General features: G+C 44.6%; 1 protein-coding gene across 1 annotated transcript in view; it reads left to right on the top strand.

The window, feature by feature from the left end:
* Positions 1-10,142, top strand: part of dusp22a (dual specificity phosphatase 22a) — a 29,600-nt gene extending 19,458 nt beyond the window's left edge. Inside the window, exon 7 of the mRNA XM_071401913.1 lies at positions 8,815-10,142. Within this exon, the coding sequence (XP_071258014.1) occupies positions 8,815-9,015 (201 nt within the window). The 3' untranslated portion in view covers positions 9,016-10,142. The remainder of the gene's footprint in view (positions 1-8,814) is intronic.
* Positions 10,143-21,210: the final 11,068 nt, after the last annotated feature.

Raw genomic sequence — 21,210 nt, 5'->3', positions numbered from 1 at the left:
CCCATGATGTGATGTCCAACACCTGTCTACCAGAAGCCTGTGATGTGATGTTCAACACCTGTCTACCAGAAGCCCATGATGTGATGTCCAACACCTGTCTACCAGAAGCCCGTGATGTGATGTCCAACACCTGTCTACCAGAAGCCCATGATGTGATGTCCAACACCTGTCTACCAGAAGCCCGTGATGTCCAACACCTGTCTACCAGAAGCCCGTGATGTTCAACACATGTCTACCAGAAGCCCATGATGTGATGTCCAACACCTGTCTACCAGAAGCCCATGATGTGATGTCCAACACCTGTCTACCAGAAGCCCGTGATGTGATGTCCAACACCTGTCTACCAGAAGCCCGTGATGTCCAACACCTGTCTACCAGAAGCCCGTGATGTTCAACACATGTCTACCAGAAGCCTGTGATGTGATGTCCAACACCTGTCTACCAGAAGCCCGTGATGTTCAACACCTGTCTACCAGAAGCCCGTGATGTTCAACACCTGTCTACCAGAAGCCTGTGATGTGATGTCCAACACCTGTCTACCAGAAGCCCATGATGTGATGTCCAACACCTGTCTACCAGAAGCCCGTGATGTGATGTCCAACACCTGTCTACCAGAAGCCCGTGATGTGATGTCCAACACCTGTCTACCAGAAGCCCATGATGTGATGTCCAACACCTGTCTACCAGAAGCCCATGATGTGATGTCCAACACCTGTCTACCAGAAGCCCGTGATGTGATGTCCAACACCTGTCTACCAGAAGCCCGTGATGTGATGTCCAACACCTGTCTACCAGAAGCCTGTGATGTTCAACACCTGTCTACCAGAAGCCCGTGATGTGATGTCCAACACCTGTCTACCAGAAGCCCATGATGTGATGTCCAACACCTGTCTACCAGAAGCCCGTGATGTGATGTCCAACACCTGTCTACCAGAAGCCCGTGATGTGATGTCCAACACCTGTCTACCAGAAGCCTGTGATGTTCAACACCTGTCTACCAGAAGCCCATGATGTGATGTCCAACACCTGTCTACCAGAAGCCTGTGATGTGATGTTCAACACCTGTCTACCAGAAGCCCATGATGTGATGTCCAACACCTGTCTACCAGAAGCCCGTGATGTGATGTCCAACACCTGTCTACCAGAAGCCCATGATGTGATGTCCAACACCTGTCTACCAGAAGCCCGTGATGTCCAACACCTGTCTACCAGAAGCCCGTGATGTTCAACACATGTCTACCAGAAGCCCATGATGTGATGTCCAACACCTGTCTACCAGAAGCCCATGATGTGATGTCCAACACCTGTCTACCAGAAGCCTGTGATGTGATGTCCAACACCTGTCTACCAGAAGCCCGTGATGTCCAACACCTGTCTACCAGAAGCCCGTGATGTTCAACACATGTCTACCAGAAGCCTGTGATGTGATGTCCAACACCTGTTTACCAGAAGCCCGTGATGTCCAACACCTGTCTACCAGAAGCCCGTGATGTTCAACACCTGTCTACCAGAAGCCCATGATGTGATGTCCAACACCTGTCTACCAGAAGCCCATGATGTGATGTCCAACACCTGTCTACCAGAAGCCCGTGATGTCCAACACCTGTCTACCAGAAGCCCGTGATGTTCAACACCTGTCTACCAGAAGCCCGTGATGTGATGTCCAACACCTGTCTACCAGAAGCCTGTGATGTGATGTCCAACACCTGTTTACCAGAAGCCCGTGATGTTCAACACCTGTCTACCAGAAGCCCATGATGTGATGTCCAACACCTGTCTACCAGAAGCCCATGATGTGATGTCCAACACCTGTCTACCAGAAGCCCGTGATGTTCAACACCTGTCTACCAGAAGCCCATGATGTGATGTCCAACACCTGTCTACCAGAAGCCCGTGATGTGATGTTCAACACCTGTCTACCAGAAGCCCGTGATGTTCAACACCTGTCTACCAGAAGCCCGTGATGTTCAACACCTGTCTACCAGAAGCCCATGATGTGATGTCCAACACCTGTCCTCTACCAGAAGCCCATGATGTGATGTTCAACACCTGTCTATGTGATGTTCAACACCTGTCTACCAGAAGCCCGTGATGTTCAACACCTGTCTACCAGAAGCCCATGATGTGATGTCCAACACCTGTCTACCAGAAGCCCGTGATGTGATGTTCAACACCTGTCTACCAGAAGCCCGTGATGTTCAACACCTGTCTACCAGAAGCCCGTGATGTTCAACACCTGTCTACCAGAAGCCCATGATGTGATGTCCAACACCTGTCTACCAGAAGCCCATGATGTGATGTCCAACACCTGTCTACCAGAAGCCCGTGATGTGATGTCCAACACCTGTCTACCAGAAGCCCGTGATGTGATGTCCAACACCTGTCTACCAGAAGCCTGTGATGTTCAACACCTGTCTACCAGAAGCCTGTGATGTTCAACACCTGTTTACCAGAAGCCCGTGATGTGATGTCCAACACCTGTCTACCAGAAGCCCGTGATGTGATGTTCAACACATGTCTACCAGAAGCCCATGATGTGATGTTCCGTTGTTTTAAATGTCAGCCATGTCTTCCCACAGCACAGCTGAGAACTACACGGATCAATCCCACTGTCCTGTGTGGAAGTCTGACCCAAAAGAGCATAAACTGCACTATACTCGGCTGGTCTTACAAGGACATCCATGTTTGATGTGTTCGGTGAGGGGTAGCAATGTTCATGTCAGAACAATAATATGTCCAACTGTGTGGTTGTTTTGATTTCTCACTGCATTTCCAAAATGTTCATAAATGATGTCTATAGATCCAGCGGTGTGGAACACATCTAAGCTGCATAACCTTGATTAGTGAACACACAGGTGCCAAAAGAATGGGACAACTGAAGCGAAAATAATGTTTAGGTTCATTAGGCTCACACTAGTGTGAACATTTTATTTGTCTCTTTATAATCTACAGTTCCCTCTTTGTATTCATATTGCGTTACTGAAATGGAACATAATTCCATATATTACTTTCAGAGACACATTCAGTTCGTCCTATTTCGCAATATATATGGTGTTACACAACAAATTATTAGATGTTTATTTCCTGGATTCCCTCCAGAAACCGCAGATCTGGATGGTCTGTTGGACTTGTTGACCTAAATGGTTAGAGCTTTACTGGAAGGGCAAGATGGAGCATGTCCCACAGGCTGTGGTTCCACTGTGGTAAAAGGAGGGCTGGGTAATGTTCAATTAACGTATGGTGTGTCACACTTACAGAATCACCAGAACTGACATAGAAATAGAACACATATGAATAGAAGGAATAAAAAACAATATCGGTCAAATACAATTTCTTGTGTATTTGTATTTATTATGGATCCCCATTAGCTACTGCCAAGGCAGCTAATGAAGATGGCGCCGGAGAGTAGGGCCGCCGTCTTATCGGCTCTTAAACAACCATGCTATTTTATTTTTTGCGTTGTTCGTTACTTGTTTTGTACATAATGCTGCTGCTACCTTCTCTTATGACCGAAAAGAGCTTCTGGACATCAAAACTGGGATTACTCACCTAAAATTGGACGAGCAGTTTTTCTTCAGTGAGTCGGACGCGAGGGATATACTACGGACACCCGACCAGGCCCAGATCCCCGTGATTCGCTGGAAAAGGAAACGTAGGTTTCGCGGAAAGAGATCAAGATGCCTTGCGCGGATCAGGCGACGAGTGGCTAATCTGCCCTTGCCTTCCATTCTGCTAGCTAACGTTAAATCGCTGGAAAATAAATGGGATGAACTGAAAGCACGTATATCCTACCAACAGGACATTAAAAACTGCAATATCTTATGTTTCACAGAGTCGTGGCTGAACGACGACATTAAGAACATACTGCTGGCGGGTTATACACTCTATTGGCAGGACAGAACCACAGCCTCTGGTAAGACATGGGCGGGGGCCTGTGCATATTTGTAAACAATAGCTGGTGCACGATATCTAAGGAAGTCTCAGGGTTTTGCTCGCCTGAGGTAGTGTGGTCTACAGCTTATCATGAGATACTCTATCTACCTAGAGAGTTTTCATCTGTATTTTTCGTAGCTATCTACAGACCGAGGCTGGCACTAAAACCGCACTCAATTAGCTGTATTCCGCCAAAAAGCAAACAGGAAAACGCTCATCCAGAGATTGCGCTTCTAGTGGCCGGGGACGTTAATGCAGGGAAACTTAAATCAGTTTTACCTCATTTCTATCCGCATGTTAAATGTGCAACCAGAGGGGGAAAAAATCGAGACCACCTTTACTCCACACACAGAGACGCGTACCAAGCTCTCCCTCACTCTCCATTTGGCAAATCTGACCACAACTCTATCCTCCTGATCCCTGCTTATAAGCAAAAATTAAAGCAGGAAGCACCAGTGACTCGATCTATAAAAAAGTGGTCAGATGAAGCAGATGCTAAACTACAGGACTGTTTTGCTAGCACAGACTGGAATATGTTCCGTGATTCTTCCGATGGCATTGAGGAGTACACCACATCAGTCACTGGCTTTATCAATAAGTGCATTGAGGACATTGTCACGACAAAAGTGCAAGACACTTACCTGAACTGAAACCTGGAGATCATGTACGACTCCGAGACATCACTATAGGAACCTGGATACAGCAAGGGTGTGTGCAGAGAGAAGTTGCACCGCGATCCTATGAGATCCAAACAGAGCATGGATCACAACTGAGACGAAACAGAGTGGATCTAAGGCTGCAGCCATTCACTCAAGGGACTGAGGATCATCAGGAGGATACTGCTGAAGCGTAAAATGCCTTTAGAAATGGACAATTCAGTCAGAACACCCTGACTGACAATGAACGCTGTCCAACTGTTTCAGGAAGCACTTCAGCAGAACGACCAAAAAGGACTGTCAGAGCCCCTGAAAGGCTTATTGAGAATTGCTAAAAAGAAAATACAAAAAAGGGGCACCTGGACTGAATGTTTTGTTTATGTGAAAAGAAATAGAGCCACAATAGAGTATTGTTGGACAGCACTAAGCTAAGGACCCTGGGACTAAACGCCTCCCTCTGCAATTGGATCTTGGACTTCCTGACGGGCCGCCCCCAGGTGGTAAGGGTAGGTAACAACACATCCGCCATGCTGATCCTCAACATGGGGAACTCTCAGGGGTACGTGCTCAGTCCCCTCCTGTACTCCCTGTTCACTCATGACTGCACGGCCAGGCACGACTCCAACACCATCATTAAGTTTGCCGATGACACAACAGTGGTAGGCCTGATCACTGACAACGATGAGACAGCCTATAGGGAGGAGGTCAGAGACCTGACCGTGTGGTGCAAGGACAACAACCATTCCATCAACGTGATCAAGACAAAGAAGATGATTGTGGACTACAGGACCAAGCATGCCCCCATTCTTACCGACGGGGTTGTAGTGGAGCAGGTTGAGAGTTCCTTGGCATCCACATCAACAACAAACTAACATGGTCCAAGCACACCAAGACAGTTGTGAAGAGGGCACGACAAAACCTATTCCCCCTCAGGAGACTGAAAAGATTTGACATGGGTCCTCAGATCCTCAAAAGGTTTGACAGCTGCACCATCGAGAGCATCCTGACGGGTTGCATCACTGCCTGGTATGGCAACTGCTCGGCCTCCGACCACAAGGCACTACAGAGGGTAGTGTGTACGGACCAGTACATCACTGGGGCCAAGCTTCCTGCATTCCAGTACCTAGGCGTTACGGAAGAGCTGGGCTTTACGGAAGAGTGGCCATTGCTTAAAGAAAAAATAAGCAAACACATTTGGTGTTCGCCAAAAGGCATGTGGGAGACTCCCCAAACATATGGAAGAAGGTACTCTGGTCAGATGAGACTAAAATTGAGTTTTTTGGCCATCAAGGAAAACGCAATATCTGGCACAAACCCATAATCTCTCATCACCCCGAGGACATCATCCCCACAGTGAAGCATGGTGGTGGCAGCATCATGTTGTGGGGATGTTTTTCATCGGCAGGGACTGGTCAGAATTAAAGGAATGATGGATGGTGCTAAATACAGGGAAATTCTTGAGGGAAACCGGTTTGTCTTCCAGAGATTTGAGACCGGGACGGAGGTTCACCTTCCAGCAGAACAATGACTCTAAGCATACTGCTAAAGCAACACTTGAGTAGTTTAAGGGGAAACATTTAAATGTCTTGTAATGGCCTATGTAACCGATGTGAAATGGCTAGCTAGTTAGCGGGGTGCACGCTAATAGCGTTTCAATCAGTGACGTCACTCGCTCTGAGACCTTGAAGTAGTTGTTCCCCTTGCTCTGCAAGGGCCGTGGCTTTTGTGGAGCGATGGGTAACGATGCTTTGTGGGTGTCAGTTGTTGATGTGTGCAGAGGGTCCCTGGTTTGAGCCCAGGTAGGGGCGAGGAGAGGGACGGAAGCAAAACTGTTATACCTAGTCAAAGCCCAGACCTCAGTCCAATTGAGAATCTGTGGTATGACTTAAAGATGGCTGTACACCAGCTGGAACCCATCCAACTTGAAGGAGCTGGAGCAGTTTTGCCTTGAAGAATGGGCAAAAATCCCAGTGGCTAGATGTGCCAAGCTTATAGAGACATATCCCAAGAGACTTGCAGCTGTAATTGTTGCAAAAGGTGGCTCTACAAAGTATTGACTTTGGCGGGGTGAATAGTTATGCACGCTCAAGTTTTCAGTTTTCAGTTTTATTTCTTGTTTGTTTCACAAAAAAAATATTTTGCATCTTCAAAATGGGAGGCATGTTGTGTAAATCAAATTATACAAACCCCCCCAAAATATATATTTTAATTCCAGGTTTTAAGGCAACAAAATAGGAAAAATGCCAAGGGGCCAACATGAAAACTTTCGCAAGGCACTGTACTGCTGCTCTTTAATTATTTGTTATTCTTATCTCTTACTTTTTTAGGGATTTTCTTAAAACTGCATTGTTGGTTAATGGCTTGTAAGTAAGCATTTCACTGTAAGGTCTACACCTGTTTTATTCGGCACATGTGACAAATAATATTTGATTTGATTTGATTAACTCATCCTGGCGTCCAGAAGAATTAAGGCAGTTTATACAATTTTAAAAACATTACAATACATTTACTGTGTGCCCTCAGGCCCCTACTCCACCACTACCACGTATATACAGTACAAAATCCATGTACACGTGTGTGTATAGTGCGTATGCTATCGTGTGTGTATGCATGTGTCTGTGCCTATGTTTGTGTTGCGTCACAGTCCCCGCTGTTCCATAAGGTATTTTTTAAATCTGTTTTTAAATCAAATTTTACTGCTTGCATGAGTTACTTGATGTGGAATAGGGTTCCATGCAGTCATGGCTCTATTTAGTACTGTGTGCCTTCCATAGTCTGTTCTGGACTTGGGGACTGTGAAGAGACTGCTTGTGGCATGTCTTGTGGGGTATGCATGGGTGTCCGAGCTGTGCGCCAGTAGTTCGAACAGACAGCTCAAGGCATTCAACATGTCAACACCTCTCATAAATACAAGCAGTGATGAAGTCAATCTCTCCTCCATTTTGAGCCAGGAGAGATTGACATGCATATTATTAATATTATCACTCTGTGTACATCCAAGGGCCAGCCGTGCTGCCCTGTTCTGAACCAATTGCAATTTTCCTAAGTTCTTTTTTGTAAAGTGTACTTTTCTACAAACTTCAATGGAATTGGGTGACATCACTTGCATAGTCACTACAATCGAGGTTGGTCCTAGATCTGTTTTTGCTTGAGAGCCCGTAGCTACTGTGTGAGCAGGAATGTCAGAGGAGGAGTGACGGAAGTGGAGGCAGGTTCCTGGTAAAGCTCTGATTCAGAGCTAGCTTTCTCCACCCCTTCCTCAGCTCTCACTGGTCCCTATGTGGGCCCACTGACCGCTGGGCTAAAGACCTGGGACTTCTGCCAGGGGTTTCCCACCCAACCCCTGCTGCCTCCTCGAGGCCCTCTAACCAGTACTAATCCCTGTGTACCGTTAAACCCAGACACTGGGCCATTTTAGAGGACATTGTCTATGTAAATATATGATACTTACAGTCCTCATAGAAGGTCACATCTCATCTTGAGATCAGCATGTGTAACTTGAATTTTCACAAGTTACACATGCAATGACATCAATGCATGATTTACGTGCACAGAATTCAAGTTGGGATCAAGCCCAGAAGCAATGTTGTTAAAGCCAGAGTGAGTCTGTTGGGGGCACAGCTGTTGGACCTCTTATGGCTCTCTGAGCTGCCGAGGAAAGTCCCTCGTTTTCAGGAATGTCTGCTGTCCGTTTGCCAACCACACACAGAGATTGATCTAGAGATAAATTGCTTAGATTGTAGCTGCCTCTATCTACATCTATCACCATCTACTGGGAAGGGAAAGAAACCAAGAGAAAGTGTGGTAAACTACACCACAATAGAAAAATAACTTCTCACCCACACACTCTGCTCTGACGCCAGAACACTCTGCTCTGACTCCAGAACACTCTGCTCTGACGCCAGAACACTCTGCTCTGACTCCAGAACACTCTGCTCTGACTCCAGAACACTCTGCTCTGACTCCAGAACACTCTGCTCTGACGCCAGAACACTCTGCTCTGACTCCAGAACACTCTGCTCTGACGCCAGAACACTCTGCTCTGACTCCAGAACACTCTGCTCTGACTCCAGAACACTCTGCTCTGACTCCAGAACACTCTGCTCTGACTCCAGAACACTCTGCCCTGACTCCAGAACACTCTGCTCTGACATCCCACCCTTGGGGGACCATAGAACACTAATTGATCTGAACCACCAAACATCTTTTCTGTCTTTCTCTCCAGTACCGGGCGTGGCTGCGGGCCAGTTTCCGCCACAGTCCCTTCAAGGACCAGGAGCAGGTGGGAGCGCTGCTGAACCAGTACATAGAGCAGCAGCAGCAGGAGAACCAGAGGAGAGGAGGGGACCAGGGCTGGATGAACCAGGCCTCCAGTGTCTACCCTCTACCCTACAATGCCTACAACGGCTCTGGGGGCAACAGATGAGCCAAGGGGCCGCGAGTCTCCCTGGTCCCACCAACCTCCAGCTCAGGCCTGCCTGTTGAGTGAGACAATGTCCCAATCCCTAGGCACTTAGATCTGAAAGGATCTGATGGGTGTAAGTAGGGCCAGGGGTTTCTCTTGACCAAGACATTCTCCAGAGCCTAGTCCTCCTAAGCAATATGGGAATAGCTCCACCCCACCCTCTGATAGACTAGGTGTAATTGTCACCTTATTGCCTGTAACTATTTAGTACTTGCAGGTCCCAAGTGCATAGGGGTATTGTCTAACTGACTCTCTCACCACTGCACTACCTCCCATGTCCCTCGCCACTAAACTGACCTTAGTACAGCCTGATCAGGAGCTCTGATGCTCACTGAAGCCTTAGTCCAAATACCTCCACACCTCAACACCTTGACCTTACAGCCACATACTACCATGAGGATTCACCTGTCCTATAACCTCGCCTCAACTCATCTCTAAACCCAACGGGTCAACTTTTAAGGCCAAACAGGTAAAGAAGTGTAGGACTAGCATTTTTTTGTTGTAATCATCTGCCTAAGACCTATAACGAGGTCCTGGTTAGGTTACATGATCAGGAAAAAGTCCTACACCTAACATTACATTTTAATAAATTATTATTAATATGTTTATCAATATGTTATTACATGGTACCATGATTACATCATGTTAAATGCAGTCCGCTGGTTAGATGGAAGATCTGATTGATGTTGAAGGTTGAATGGACATATGAATGAACATAAGATGCTCTTCGCCCTAATTCAAGCTGATCCAGCTACTGTATACCTGCATGTGATAAAGCTTTAAATAACAGCAGGTTTGCCATAGAAAATGAATGCTTCGTTCCAGTTAGTAAAATGAAGAATCATTACAGCCCAAAGTCATAATATGGGGTCTTCCTAAAATCTACCGTAAATCTTCTTTGGAAATTTGCTTATCAGAAGTTATAAATATTATTTTAGTTTTAGGGAATTTTTAAGATCTTTGTTAAATGTTTAGTGGTACAAATGATGTTGTATCATAGTTTATGTATCTGCTTTATTAATATTAAAATGTACACTTTCATTGTTTGCCAAAAAATATATGCTAATAAATACTATTATGAAGCCAAAGCAGCATATTGAGACTGAAACAACCTTACAACAATTGTATAAGGCTGGCTACAAACCAAAGTATTATCAAATCATAACAAAACTAATGTGTGTTTGTTTGTTTGTGTGTGTGTGTGTGTGTGTGTGTGTGTGTGTGTGTGTGTGTGTGTGTGTGTGTGTGTGTGTGTGTGTGTGTGTGTGTGTGTGTGTGTGTGTGTGTGTGTGTGTGTGTGTGTGTGTGTGTGTGTGTGTGTGTGTGTGTGTGTGTGTGTGTGTGTGTGTGTGTGTGTGTGTGTGTGCAGAGATAGAGAGAGCTTGTGCTTGAAAGTGTATGGTACCAGAGCATCAGCTCTTGGACCAACAGGCTCTGCAACAGCTTCTATCCCCATGCCATAATAATGCTAAATAGCCATAAGACTGCTAAATTGTTAATTAATTGTTACCCGGACTATCCACGCTGACCCTATCTTGCACTAACTCTATGCACACTCACCAGACTATATATACAAAATCCTCACACATTTACATAAACTACCGGTCAAAAGATTTAGAACACCTACTCATTCAAGGGTTTTTCTTTATTTTGACTATTTCCTACATTGTAGAATAATAGTGAAGACAAAACTATGAAATAACACATATGGAATCCTGTAGTAACCAAAAAAGTGTTAAACAAATCAAAATATATTTTATATTTGAGATTCTTCAAATAGCCACCCTTTGCCTTCATGGCACACTCTTGGCATTCTCTCAACCAGCTTCACCTGGAATGCTTTTCCAACAGCCTTGAAGGAGTTCCCACATATGCTGATCACTTGTTGGCTGCTTTTTCTTCACTCTGCGGTCAGACTCATCCCAAACCATCTCAATTTGGTGGAGGTTGGGGGATGGTGGAGGCCAGGTCATCTGATGCAGCACTCCATCACTCTCCTTCTTGGTCAGATAGCCCTTACACAGCCTGGAGGTGTGTTTTGTCATTGTCCTGTTTAAAAACAAATGATAGTCCCACTAAGCCCAAACCAGATGGGATGACGTATCGCTGTAGAATGCTGTGGTAGCCATGCTGGTTAAGTGTGCCTTGAATTCTAAATAAATCACAGACAGTGTCACCAGCAAAGCATCCCCACACCATAGACCTCCTCCTCCATGCTTTACGGTGGGAAATACACATGTGGAGATTGTCCGTTCACCCACACAGCATCTCACAAAGACACGGTGGTTGGAACTAAAAATCTCCAATTTAGACTCAAGACCAAAGGACAAATTTCCACCGGTCTAATGTCCATTGCTCGTGTTTCTTGGCCCAAGCAAGTCTCTTCTTCTTATTGATGTCCTTCTTATTGATGTTCTTTAGTAGTGGTTTCTTTGCAACAATTCGACCATGAAGGCCTGATTCACACAGTCTCCTCTGAACAGTTGTTACTTGAACTCTGTGAAGCATTTATTTGGGCTGCAAAGAGGAGCACTGCCAGAGCCCTGCAAAATGACCTCCAGCAGGCCACAAATGTGCATGTGTCTGCTCAAACGGTCAGAAACAGACTCCATGAGGGTGGTATGAGGGCCCGACGTCCACAGGTGGGGGTTGTGCTTATAGCCCAACACCGTGCAGGACGTTTGGCATTTGCCAGAGAACACCAAGATTGGCAAATTCGCCACTGGCGCCCTGTGCTCTTCACAGATGAAAGCAGGTTCACACTGAGCACATGTGACAGACGTGACAGTCTGGAGACGCCGTGGAGAACCTTCTGCTGCCTGCAACATCCTCCAGAATGACCGGTTTGGCGGTGGGTCAGTCATGGTGTGGGGTGGCATTTCTTTGTGGGGCCGCACAGCCCTCCATGTGCTCGCCAGAGGTAGCCTGACTGCCATTAGGTACCGAGATGAGATCCTCAGAGCCCTTGTGAGACCATATGCTGACACATGCACATTTGTGGCCTGCTGGAGGTCATTTTGCATGGCTCTGGCAGTGCTCCTCTTTGCACAAAGGCGGAGGTAGCGGTCCTGCTGCTGGGTTGTTGCCCTCCTACGGCCTCCTCCACGTCTCCTGATGTACTGGCCTGTCTCCTGTTAGCGCCTCCATGCTCTGGACACTACGCTGACAGACACAGCAAACCTTCTTGCCACAGCTCGCATTGATGTGCCATCCTGGATGAGCTGCACTACCTGAGCCACTTGTGTGGGTTGTAGACTCCGTCTCATGCTACCACTAGAGTGAGAGCACTGCCAGCATTCAAAAGTGACCAAAACATCAGCCAGGAAGCATAGGAACTGAGAAGTGGTCTGTGGTCACCACCTGCAGAATCACTCCTTTATTGGGGGTGTCTTGCTAATTGCCTATAATTTCCACCTTTTGTCTATTCCATTTGCACAACAGCATGTGAAATTTATTGTCAATCAGTGTTGCTTCCTAAGTGGACAGTTTGATTTCACAGAAGTGTGATTGACTTGGAGTTACATTGTGTTGTTTAAGTGTTCCCTTTATTTTTTTGAGCAGTGTATATATATATATTTATATATATATATATACACACACACACACACACACACACACACACACACACACACACACACACTTTTACACATCATATGCTGCTGCCACTATGTTGTTTATGTTCTTATTATATATGCTGATGTCTAGTCACTTTACCCTGCCTTCATGTAGAAAGTCTACACCCCCTTGAACTTTTTTCACACGTTGTTGTGTCAGTGCTTTAGAGCAGGGTTTCCCTAACTCGGTTCTGCACCCCTCCCTCCTCAGATGCACATTTAGTTGTTTTGCCCTAGCACTACACAGCTGATTCAAATAACCAACTCATCATCAAGCTTTGATGATTTGAATCAAAATCAAATGTGTACCCAGGGGGGCAGAGCCGAGATTGGGAAATGCTGCTTTTTAATCGCTTTGGTACATTAAGAGGTCAAAGACGTGGGCATGGGCCCTGTAAGGAAACTGTGTCGAATGAAGCCCGGGTCATCGTCATTGACCATGTGGCAAACAGAGGCCTTACCATGGCAGAGGCTGGCAAATTAGTTCACCCCGATCTAAAAAGATCAACTGTCAATTTGATAATGAGAACATTTCACCAAGAAAACCTGTAAGTCTACAGGATATGCACTATGCATATTACCATTACATTTATAGTAGATGACATTGTAATGCATTTAAATTCACAAAACATGTTACAGTATTCTTACAGTATGATCTATTGACAGTATACTCTGTTCTATCCTCAGAATCACAATATCATATTGGAACTATACTGTAAAAGTAACTAACCAAAATATATTTTAAGAGGGTGCTTGATGCTGCTGTGAACAATCACAAGTATATCTTTGTTGATGAAGCGGACTTCAACCTGGCCAAAACTCGGCTCCGTGGGCGGAACATCGGCCAACTGGCGACCATCCAAGTGCCTGGACAACGCTATCTCTGAAGATGTTGTGGTCGGACATCGGCCATTACTTGCAAAGCTCATTGTGTTTCTCAATCAAATTGAGCAGGCCTGTCAAGGTGAAGGGTCATTGTGTGGGACAATGCTAGGTTCCACCATGCAGAGGTGGTTCAGGCATGGTTTCGGGCCCATCCCCGATTCGTGATGCCATACCTGCCCCATACTCTCTATTCTTTCAACTCTATTGAGGATTTTCAATTGGGTTGAAAATCCTCAATAGGATTGAAGGTCGAAGCTGTACGATCGCCATCCCCATGAGCTTGCCAACCTCCTTCTGGCCATGGATGAGGCATGTTATGACATCAATGCAGACCAAATGTCAAGCTTGTATTCGCCATGCCAAAAGCTTTTTCCCGTGGTGCATGAACAATGAGGACATTCACTGTGATGTGGATGAATTTATGGCCAAATGCTCAAGACAGGCTTGATACAAATGAATGCGAGCTAAACGTTATGTTTTATTTTCATCGCTTTAATTTGTTTCATTTAATTTCTTACATTTTATCAGAGACAGTACACCTATTTTGCATTTTTTTTTAAATGTTGCATGAATGGTTGTAGATGTCTTCATTGATCACACCTTTGATTACACATTGGATAGATATTATGGAAATTATAGATTTTCTATCCATTTTGTTGGGTAATGTAAGTGTATTGCCTAATGTGAAAACTGTAATCTACTGTAATTTACAGGACTGTAGCATATTACTTTCATCACTTCTAAGGGTGATTCGAAACATGTATGTTGGATTGTTTGGTATTGGATTAACTGGTAGTTAAAATTACTAGATTGAAACGATATCAAGGTTGTGTTTTGGGGATTAAACCAATGTTCTCATTGCATTTCACGAATGTATATTTTGAATCAATGGTTGAGTGGTGAGAGATGTTTACATTCCAAATCAATGCACAATGACAGGTTTTGAATGAAAGACTGTTACAAGTGTGACCAGTTAAGAGTTTTGAAAATGTACCACACACTTGTGAAAATAGTACCAAAGCGCAATTAAAAAAAATATTAAATACAAAACTGAAATGTCATAATTGTATACCTCTCCACCCCACTGAGTTGGTGGAAGCACCTTTGACAGCAATTACAGCCGTGAGTCTGTTGGGATAGGTCTCTACCAACTTTGCGCACCTACAGTGGGGAGAACAAGTATTTGATACACTGCCGATTTTGCAGGTTTTCCTACTTACAAAGCATGTAGAGGTCTGTAATTTTTATCATAGGTACACTTCAACTGTGAGAGACGGAATCTAAAACAAAAATCCAGAAAATCACATTGTATGATTTTTAAGTAATTCATTTGCATTTTATTGCATGACGTAAGTATTTGATCACCTACCAACCAGTAAGAATTCCGGCTCTCACAGACCTGTTAGTTTTTCTTTAAGAAGCCCTCCTGTTCTCCACTCATTACCTGTATTAACTGCACCTGTTTGAACTCGTTACCAGTATAAAAGACACCTGTCCACACACTCAATCAAACAGACTCCAACCTCTCCACAATGGCCATGACCAGAGAGCTGTGTAAGGACATCAGGGATAGAATTGTAGACCTGCACAAGGCTGGGATGGGCTACAGGACAATAGGCAAGCAGCTTGGTGAGAAGGCAACAACTGTTGGCGCAATTATTAGAAAATGGAAGAAGTTCAAGATGACGGTCAATCACCCTCGGTCTGGGGCTCCATGCAAGATCTCACCTCGTGGGGCATCAATGATCATGAGGAAGGTGAGGGATCAGCCCAGAACTACACGGCAGGACCTGGTCAATGACCTGAAGAGAGCTGGGACCACAGTCTCAAAGAAAACCATTAGTAACACACTACGCCGTCATGGATTAAAATCCTGCAGCGCACGCAAGGTCCCCCTGCTCAAGCCAGCGCATGTCCAGGCCCGTCTGAAGTTTGCCAATGACCATCTGGATGATCCAGAGGAGGAATGGGAGAAGGTCATGTGGTCTGATGAGACAAAAATAGAGCTTTTTGGTCTAAACTCCACTCACCGTGTTTGGAGGAAGAAGAAGGATGAGTACAACCCCAAGAACACCATCCCAACCGTGAAGCATGGAGGTGGAAACATCATTCTTTGGGGATGCTTTTCTGCAAAGGGGACAGGACGACTGCACCGTATTGAGGAGAGGATGGATGGGGTCATGTATCGCGAGATCTTGGCCAACAACCTCCTTCCCTCAGTAAGAGCATTGAAGATGGGTCATGGCTGGGTCTTCCAGCATGACAACGACCCAAAACACACAGCCAGGGCAACTAAGGAGTGGCTCCGTAAGAAGCATCTCAAGGTCCTGGAGTGGCCTAGCCAGTCTCCAGACCTGAACCCAATAGAAAATCTTTGGAGGGAGCTGAAAGTCCGTATTGCCCAGCGACAGCCCCGAAACCTGAAGGATCTGGAGATGATCTGTAGGGAGGAGTGGGCCAAAATCCCTGCTGCAGTGTGTGCAAACCTAGTCAAGAACTACAGGAAACGTATGATCTCTGTAATTGCAAACAAAGGTTTCTCTACCAAATATTAAGTTCTGCTTTTCTGATGTATCAAATACTTATGTCATGCAATAAAATGCAAATTAATTACTTAAAAATCATACAATGTGATTTTCTGGATTTTTGTTTTAGATTCCGTCTCTCATAGTTGAAGTGTACCTATGATAAAAATTACAGACCTCTACATGCTTTGTAAGTAGGAAAACCTGCAAAATCGGCAGTGTATCAAATACTTGTTCTCCCCACTGTATATTTGGCAATATTTGACCATTCTTCTTTGCAAAACTGTTCAAGCTCTTTCAAGTTCCTTGGGGAGCGTTGATGGACAACAATCTTCAAGTCATGCTGCAAAGTTTCGATTGTATTTAGGTCAGGGCTCTGACTGGGCCACTCAAGGAAATGTTCCTTTTTATTCCTTAGCCACTCCACTGCAGCTTTGGCTGTGTGCTTCAGGTTGTTGTCGTGCTGAAAGGTGAACTTCCCTCCGAGTTTCAGCTTTCTTGCAGAGGGTAGCAGGTTTTCCTCAAGGACTTTTTTGTACATTGCTCCGTTAATTTTACCTTCTATCCTGATCAGTCCCTGACGACGAGAAACATCCCCATAACATGATGCTGCCACCACCATGCTTCACATTAGGGATAGTGTTCTTTGGGTGATGTGCCGTGTAGGGTTTGCACCAAACATAAAGCTTTACATTTAGTCCAAATAGTTTCATTTTCATTTTGTCAGACCACAAACATTTTGACCACATGGTTACAGAATCTCCCAAGTGCTTCAAGGGGTATTCAAGGCATTTAAAATATTTTTATACCCATCCCCTGATCTGTGCCTTTCCACAACTTTGTCCCAGAGTTCTTTTGAAAGCTCCCTTGTGCTTATGGTTGAGTGTTTGCTTTGCAATTCACTACCCAGCAGAGGGAACCTACAGGAAGGAGGTCAGAGACCTGGCCGTGTGTTGCCAGGACAGAAACCTCTCCCTCAACGTAATCAAGACAAAGGAGATGATTGTGGACTACAGGAAAAGGAGGACCAAGCACGTACCCATTCTCATCGACAGGGCTGCAGTGGAGCAGGTTGAGAGCTTCAAGTTCCTTGGTGTCCACATCACCAACAAACTAACATGGTCCAAGCACACCAAGACAGTCGTGAAGAGGGTACGACAAAACCTATTCCCCCTCAGGAGACTGAAAATATTTGTCATGGGTCCTCAGATCCTCAAAAAGTTCCACAGCTGCACCATCAAAAGTGTCCTGACAGGTTGCATCACTGCCTGGTATGGCAACTGCTCGACCTCCGACTGCAAGGCACTACAGACGGTAGTGTGTACGGCCCAGTACATCACTGGGGCCAAGCTTACTGCCATCCAGGACCTCTATACCAGGCTGTGTCAGAGGAAGGCCCTAAAAATTGTCAAAGACTCCAGCCACCTTAGTCATAGAGTGTTCTCTCTGCTATGGCAAGCGGTACCGGAGTGCCAAGTCTAGGTCCAAGAGGCTTCTAAACAGCTTCTACCCCGAAGCCATAAGACTCCTGAAAATCTAATCAAATGGCTACCCAGACTATTTGCATTGCCCCCCTCTTACGCTGCTGCTACTCTCTGTTATTATTATCTATGTATAGTCACTTTAATAACTCTACCTACATGAACATATTACCTCAATTAACTCAACTAACCGGTGCCCCCGCACATTGACTCTGTACCGGTACCCCCTGTATACAGCCTCGCTATTGTTATTTCTTTAATTATTTGTTACTTTTATTTATTATTTTTTAGGTATTTTTCTTAACTGCATTGTTGGTTAAGGGCGTGTAAGTAAGCATTTCACTGTAAGGTCTACACCTGTTGAATTCGGCGCATGTGACAAATACAATTTGATTTGATTTGAACTGCTGAATTTATCCTGCAATCATGCGAATCACTACAATTTAACACAGATGGAGGCCAATAAACTTAGTGTGTGGTTTTGAAGGTGATTGGTTACACCTGATGTAATTCAGGATTGTTATCACTTATCTAACCAAGATTTTCAGTTAAATTTTTTACAAATAGATTTAATAAAAAATTCCAGAATATTTCTTTCACTTGGTAGTTGTGGGGTAGGATATGTAAATCAATGGGGGAAAATTACATTTTAATTCCAGTCTATGAGCCGAAAATGTTGAAAGGGGAGTAGACTTTCTAAATCTACCTCAAATACCTCATACCACTGCACATTGACCTGGTACTTCCTGTATATATACTATATATTTACATTTGAGATTTTTGTCATTTAGCAGACGCTCTAATCCAGAGCGATTTACAGTAGAGTGCATACGTACTGGTCCCCCGTGGGAATCGAACCCACAACCCTGGCGTTGCAAGTGACCTGCTCTACCAACTGAGCTACACAGGACCTATATAAAAGTATGTGGACACCCCTTCAAATGAGTGGATTCGGCTATTTCAGCCACACCTGTTGCTGACAGGTGTATAAAATTGAGCACACAGCCATGCAATCTCCATAGACAAACATTGGCAGTAGAATGGCCTTACTGAAGGGCTCAGTGACTTTCAATGTGGCACCATCATAGGATGCCAACTTTCCAACAAGTCAGTTCTTCAAATTTCTGCCCTGCTAGAGCTGCCGCGGTCAACTGTAAGTGCTGTTATTGTGAAGTGGAAACATCTAGGAACAACAAAGGCTCAGCTCCGAAGTGGTAGACCATGCAAGCTCACAGAATGGGGACCACCGAGTGCTGAAGCACGTAGCGCATAAAATCATCTGTCCTCAGTTGCAACACTCATTACAGAGTTCCTAACTGCCTCTGGAAGCAACATCAGCACAATAACTGTTTGTCTGGAGCGTCATGAAAAGGGTTTCCATGGCCGAGCAGCCGCACACAAGCTTAAAACTTCTTATGGCTGAGATCCCGTTAACGGGATCGACTTGACAACAGCCATTGAAAGTGCAGAGCGCCAAATTCAAACAACAGAAATCTCATAATTAAAATTCCTCAAACATACAAGTATTTTACACCATTTTAAAGATAAACTTGTTGTTAATCCCACCACAGTGTCCGATTTCAAAAAGGCTTTACGACGAAAGCACACTATCTGATTATGTTAGGTCAGTACCTAGTCACAGAAAAACACAGACATTTTTCCAGCCAAAGAGAGGATTCACAAAAGCAGAAATAGAGATAGAATGAATCACTAACCTTTGATGATCTTCATCAGATGACACTCATATGACTTCATGTTACACAATACATGTATGTTTTGTTCGATAAAGTTCTTATTTATATCCAAAAATCTTAGTTTACATTGGCGCGTTATGTTCAGTCATGTTTTGCCTCCAAAACATCCGGTGATTTTGCAGAGAGCCACATCAATTTACAGAAATACTCATAATAAACATTGATAAAAGATAAAAGTATTATACATGGCACTTTAGATAAACTTCTCCTTAATGCAACCGCTGTGTCAGATTTTTTTAAAACTGAAAAAGCACACCATGCTATAATCTGAGTACAGCGCTCAGAGACCAAAACAAGCCATACAGATATCCGCCATGTTGTGGAGTCAACAGAAGTAAGAAATAGCATTATAAATATTAACTTACCTTTGAGGATCTTCATCAGAATGCACTCCCAGGAATCCCAGTTCCACAATAAATGTTTGTTTTTTCTTCGATAACGCCCATAATTTATGTCCAAATACCTCCTTTTTGTTCGTGCGTTTAATTCCATAATCCAAATTGATGACACGCAGGCCAGACGAAAAGTAAAAAAATTCCATTACAGTTCGTAGAAACATGTCAAATGATGTATAGAATCAATCTTTAGGATGTTTTTAACATAAATCTTCAATAATGTTTCAACCGGAGAATTCCTTTGTCTGTAGAAATGTGATGGAACGCAGCTAACTCTCACGGGGGCGAGCCTGAGTGAGCTCGTGGCACTCTGCCAGAGCCCTGACTCAATCAGCTCTTATTCCCTCATCCTTCACAGTAGAAGCATCAAACAAGGTTCTAAAGACTGTTGACGTCTAGTGGAAGCCTTAGGAAGTGCAATATGACCCCAAAGACACTGTATATTGGATAGGCAAACCTACAAACCTCAGATATCCCAGTTCCTGGTTGGATTTTTTCTCAGGTTTTTGCCTGCCATATGAGTTCTGTTATACTAACAGACATCATTCAAACAGTTTTAGAAACTTCAGAGTGTTTTCTATCCAAATCTACTAATAATATGCATATCTTAGCTTCTGGGACTGAGTAGCAGGCAGTTTACTCTGGGCACCTTATTCATCCAAGCTACTCAATACTGCCCCCAGCCATAAGAAATTAATAAGATCACCATGCGCTATGCCAAGCGTTGGCTGGAGTGGTGTAAAGCTCGCCGCCATTGGACTCTGGAGCAGTGGAAACTCGTTCTCTGGAGTGATGACAGAAACAGAAAAATCTGGATTTGGCAGATGCCAGGAGAACGCTACCTGCCCCAATGCTTAGTGCCAACTGTAAAGTTTGGTGGAGGAGGAATAATGGTCTGGGGCTGTTTTTCATTGCTAGGTCTAGGCCCATTAGTTCCAGTGAAGAAAAATCTTAACACTACAGCATACAATGACATTCTAGTGATTCTGTTTCCAACTTTGTGGCAACAGTTTGGGGAAGGCCCTTTCCTGTTTCAGCATGACAATACCCCTGTGCACAAAGCGAGGTCCATACAGAAATGGTTTGTCAAGATCGGCGTGGAAGAACTTGACTGGCCTGCCAAGAGCCCTGTCCTCAACCCCATCAAACACTTTTGGGAAGAATTGGAACACCGACTGCAAGCCAGGCCTAATCGCCAAACATCAGTGCCCGACCTCACTAATGTCCCCCGCAGCAATGTTCCAACATCTAGTGGAAAGCCTTCCCAGAAGAGTGGAGGCAGCATATGGGGGAACCACACCATATTAATGACCATGATTTTGGAATGAGATGTTCGACGATCAGCTGTCCACATACTTTTGGTCATGTAGTGTAGCTCCATTCTTGTGTATTTATTTCCTCGTGTTACCATTTAAAAAATATATGTGTTTTTACTCTGCATCGTTGGGAAGGCCGCGTAAATAAGAATTTCACGATTCAGTCTACACCTGTTGTATTCTGCA

Source organism: Salvelinus alpinus, chromosome 5, assembly GCF_045679555.1.
Source record: "Salvelinus alpinus chromosome 5, SLU_Salpinus.1, whole genome shotgun sequence".
Classification (NCBI taxonomy): domain Eukaryota; kingdom Metazoa; phylum Chordata; class Actinopteri; order Salmoniformes; family Salmonidae; genus Salvelinus; species Salvelinus alpinus.
The sequence above is the reverse complement of the archived record's forward strand: the minus strand, read 5'-3'. Positions and strand labels throughout refer to the sequence as shown.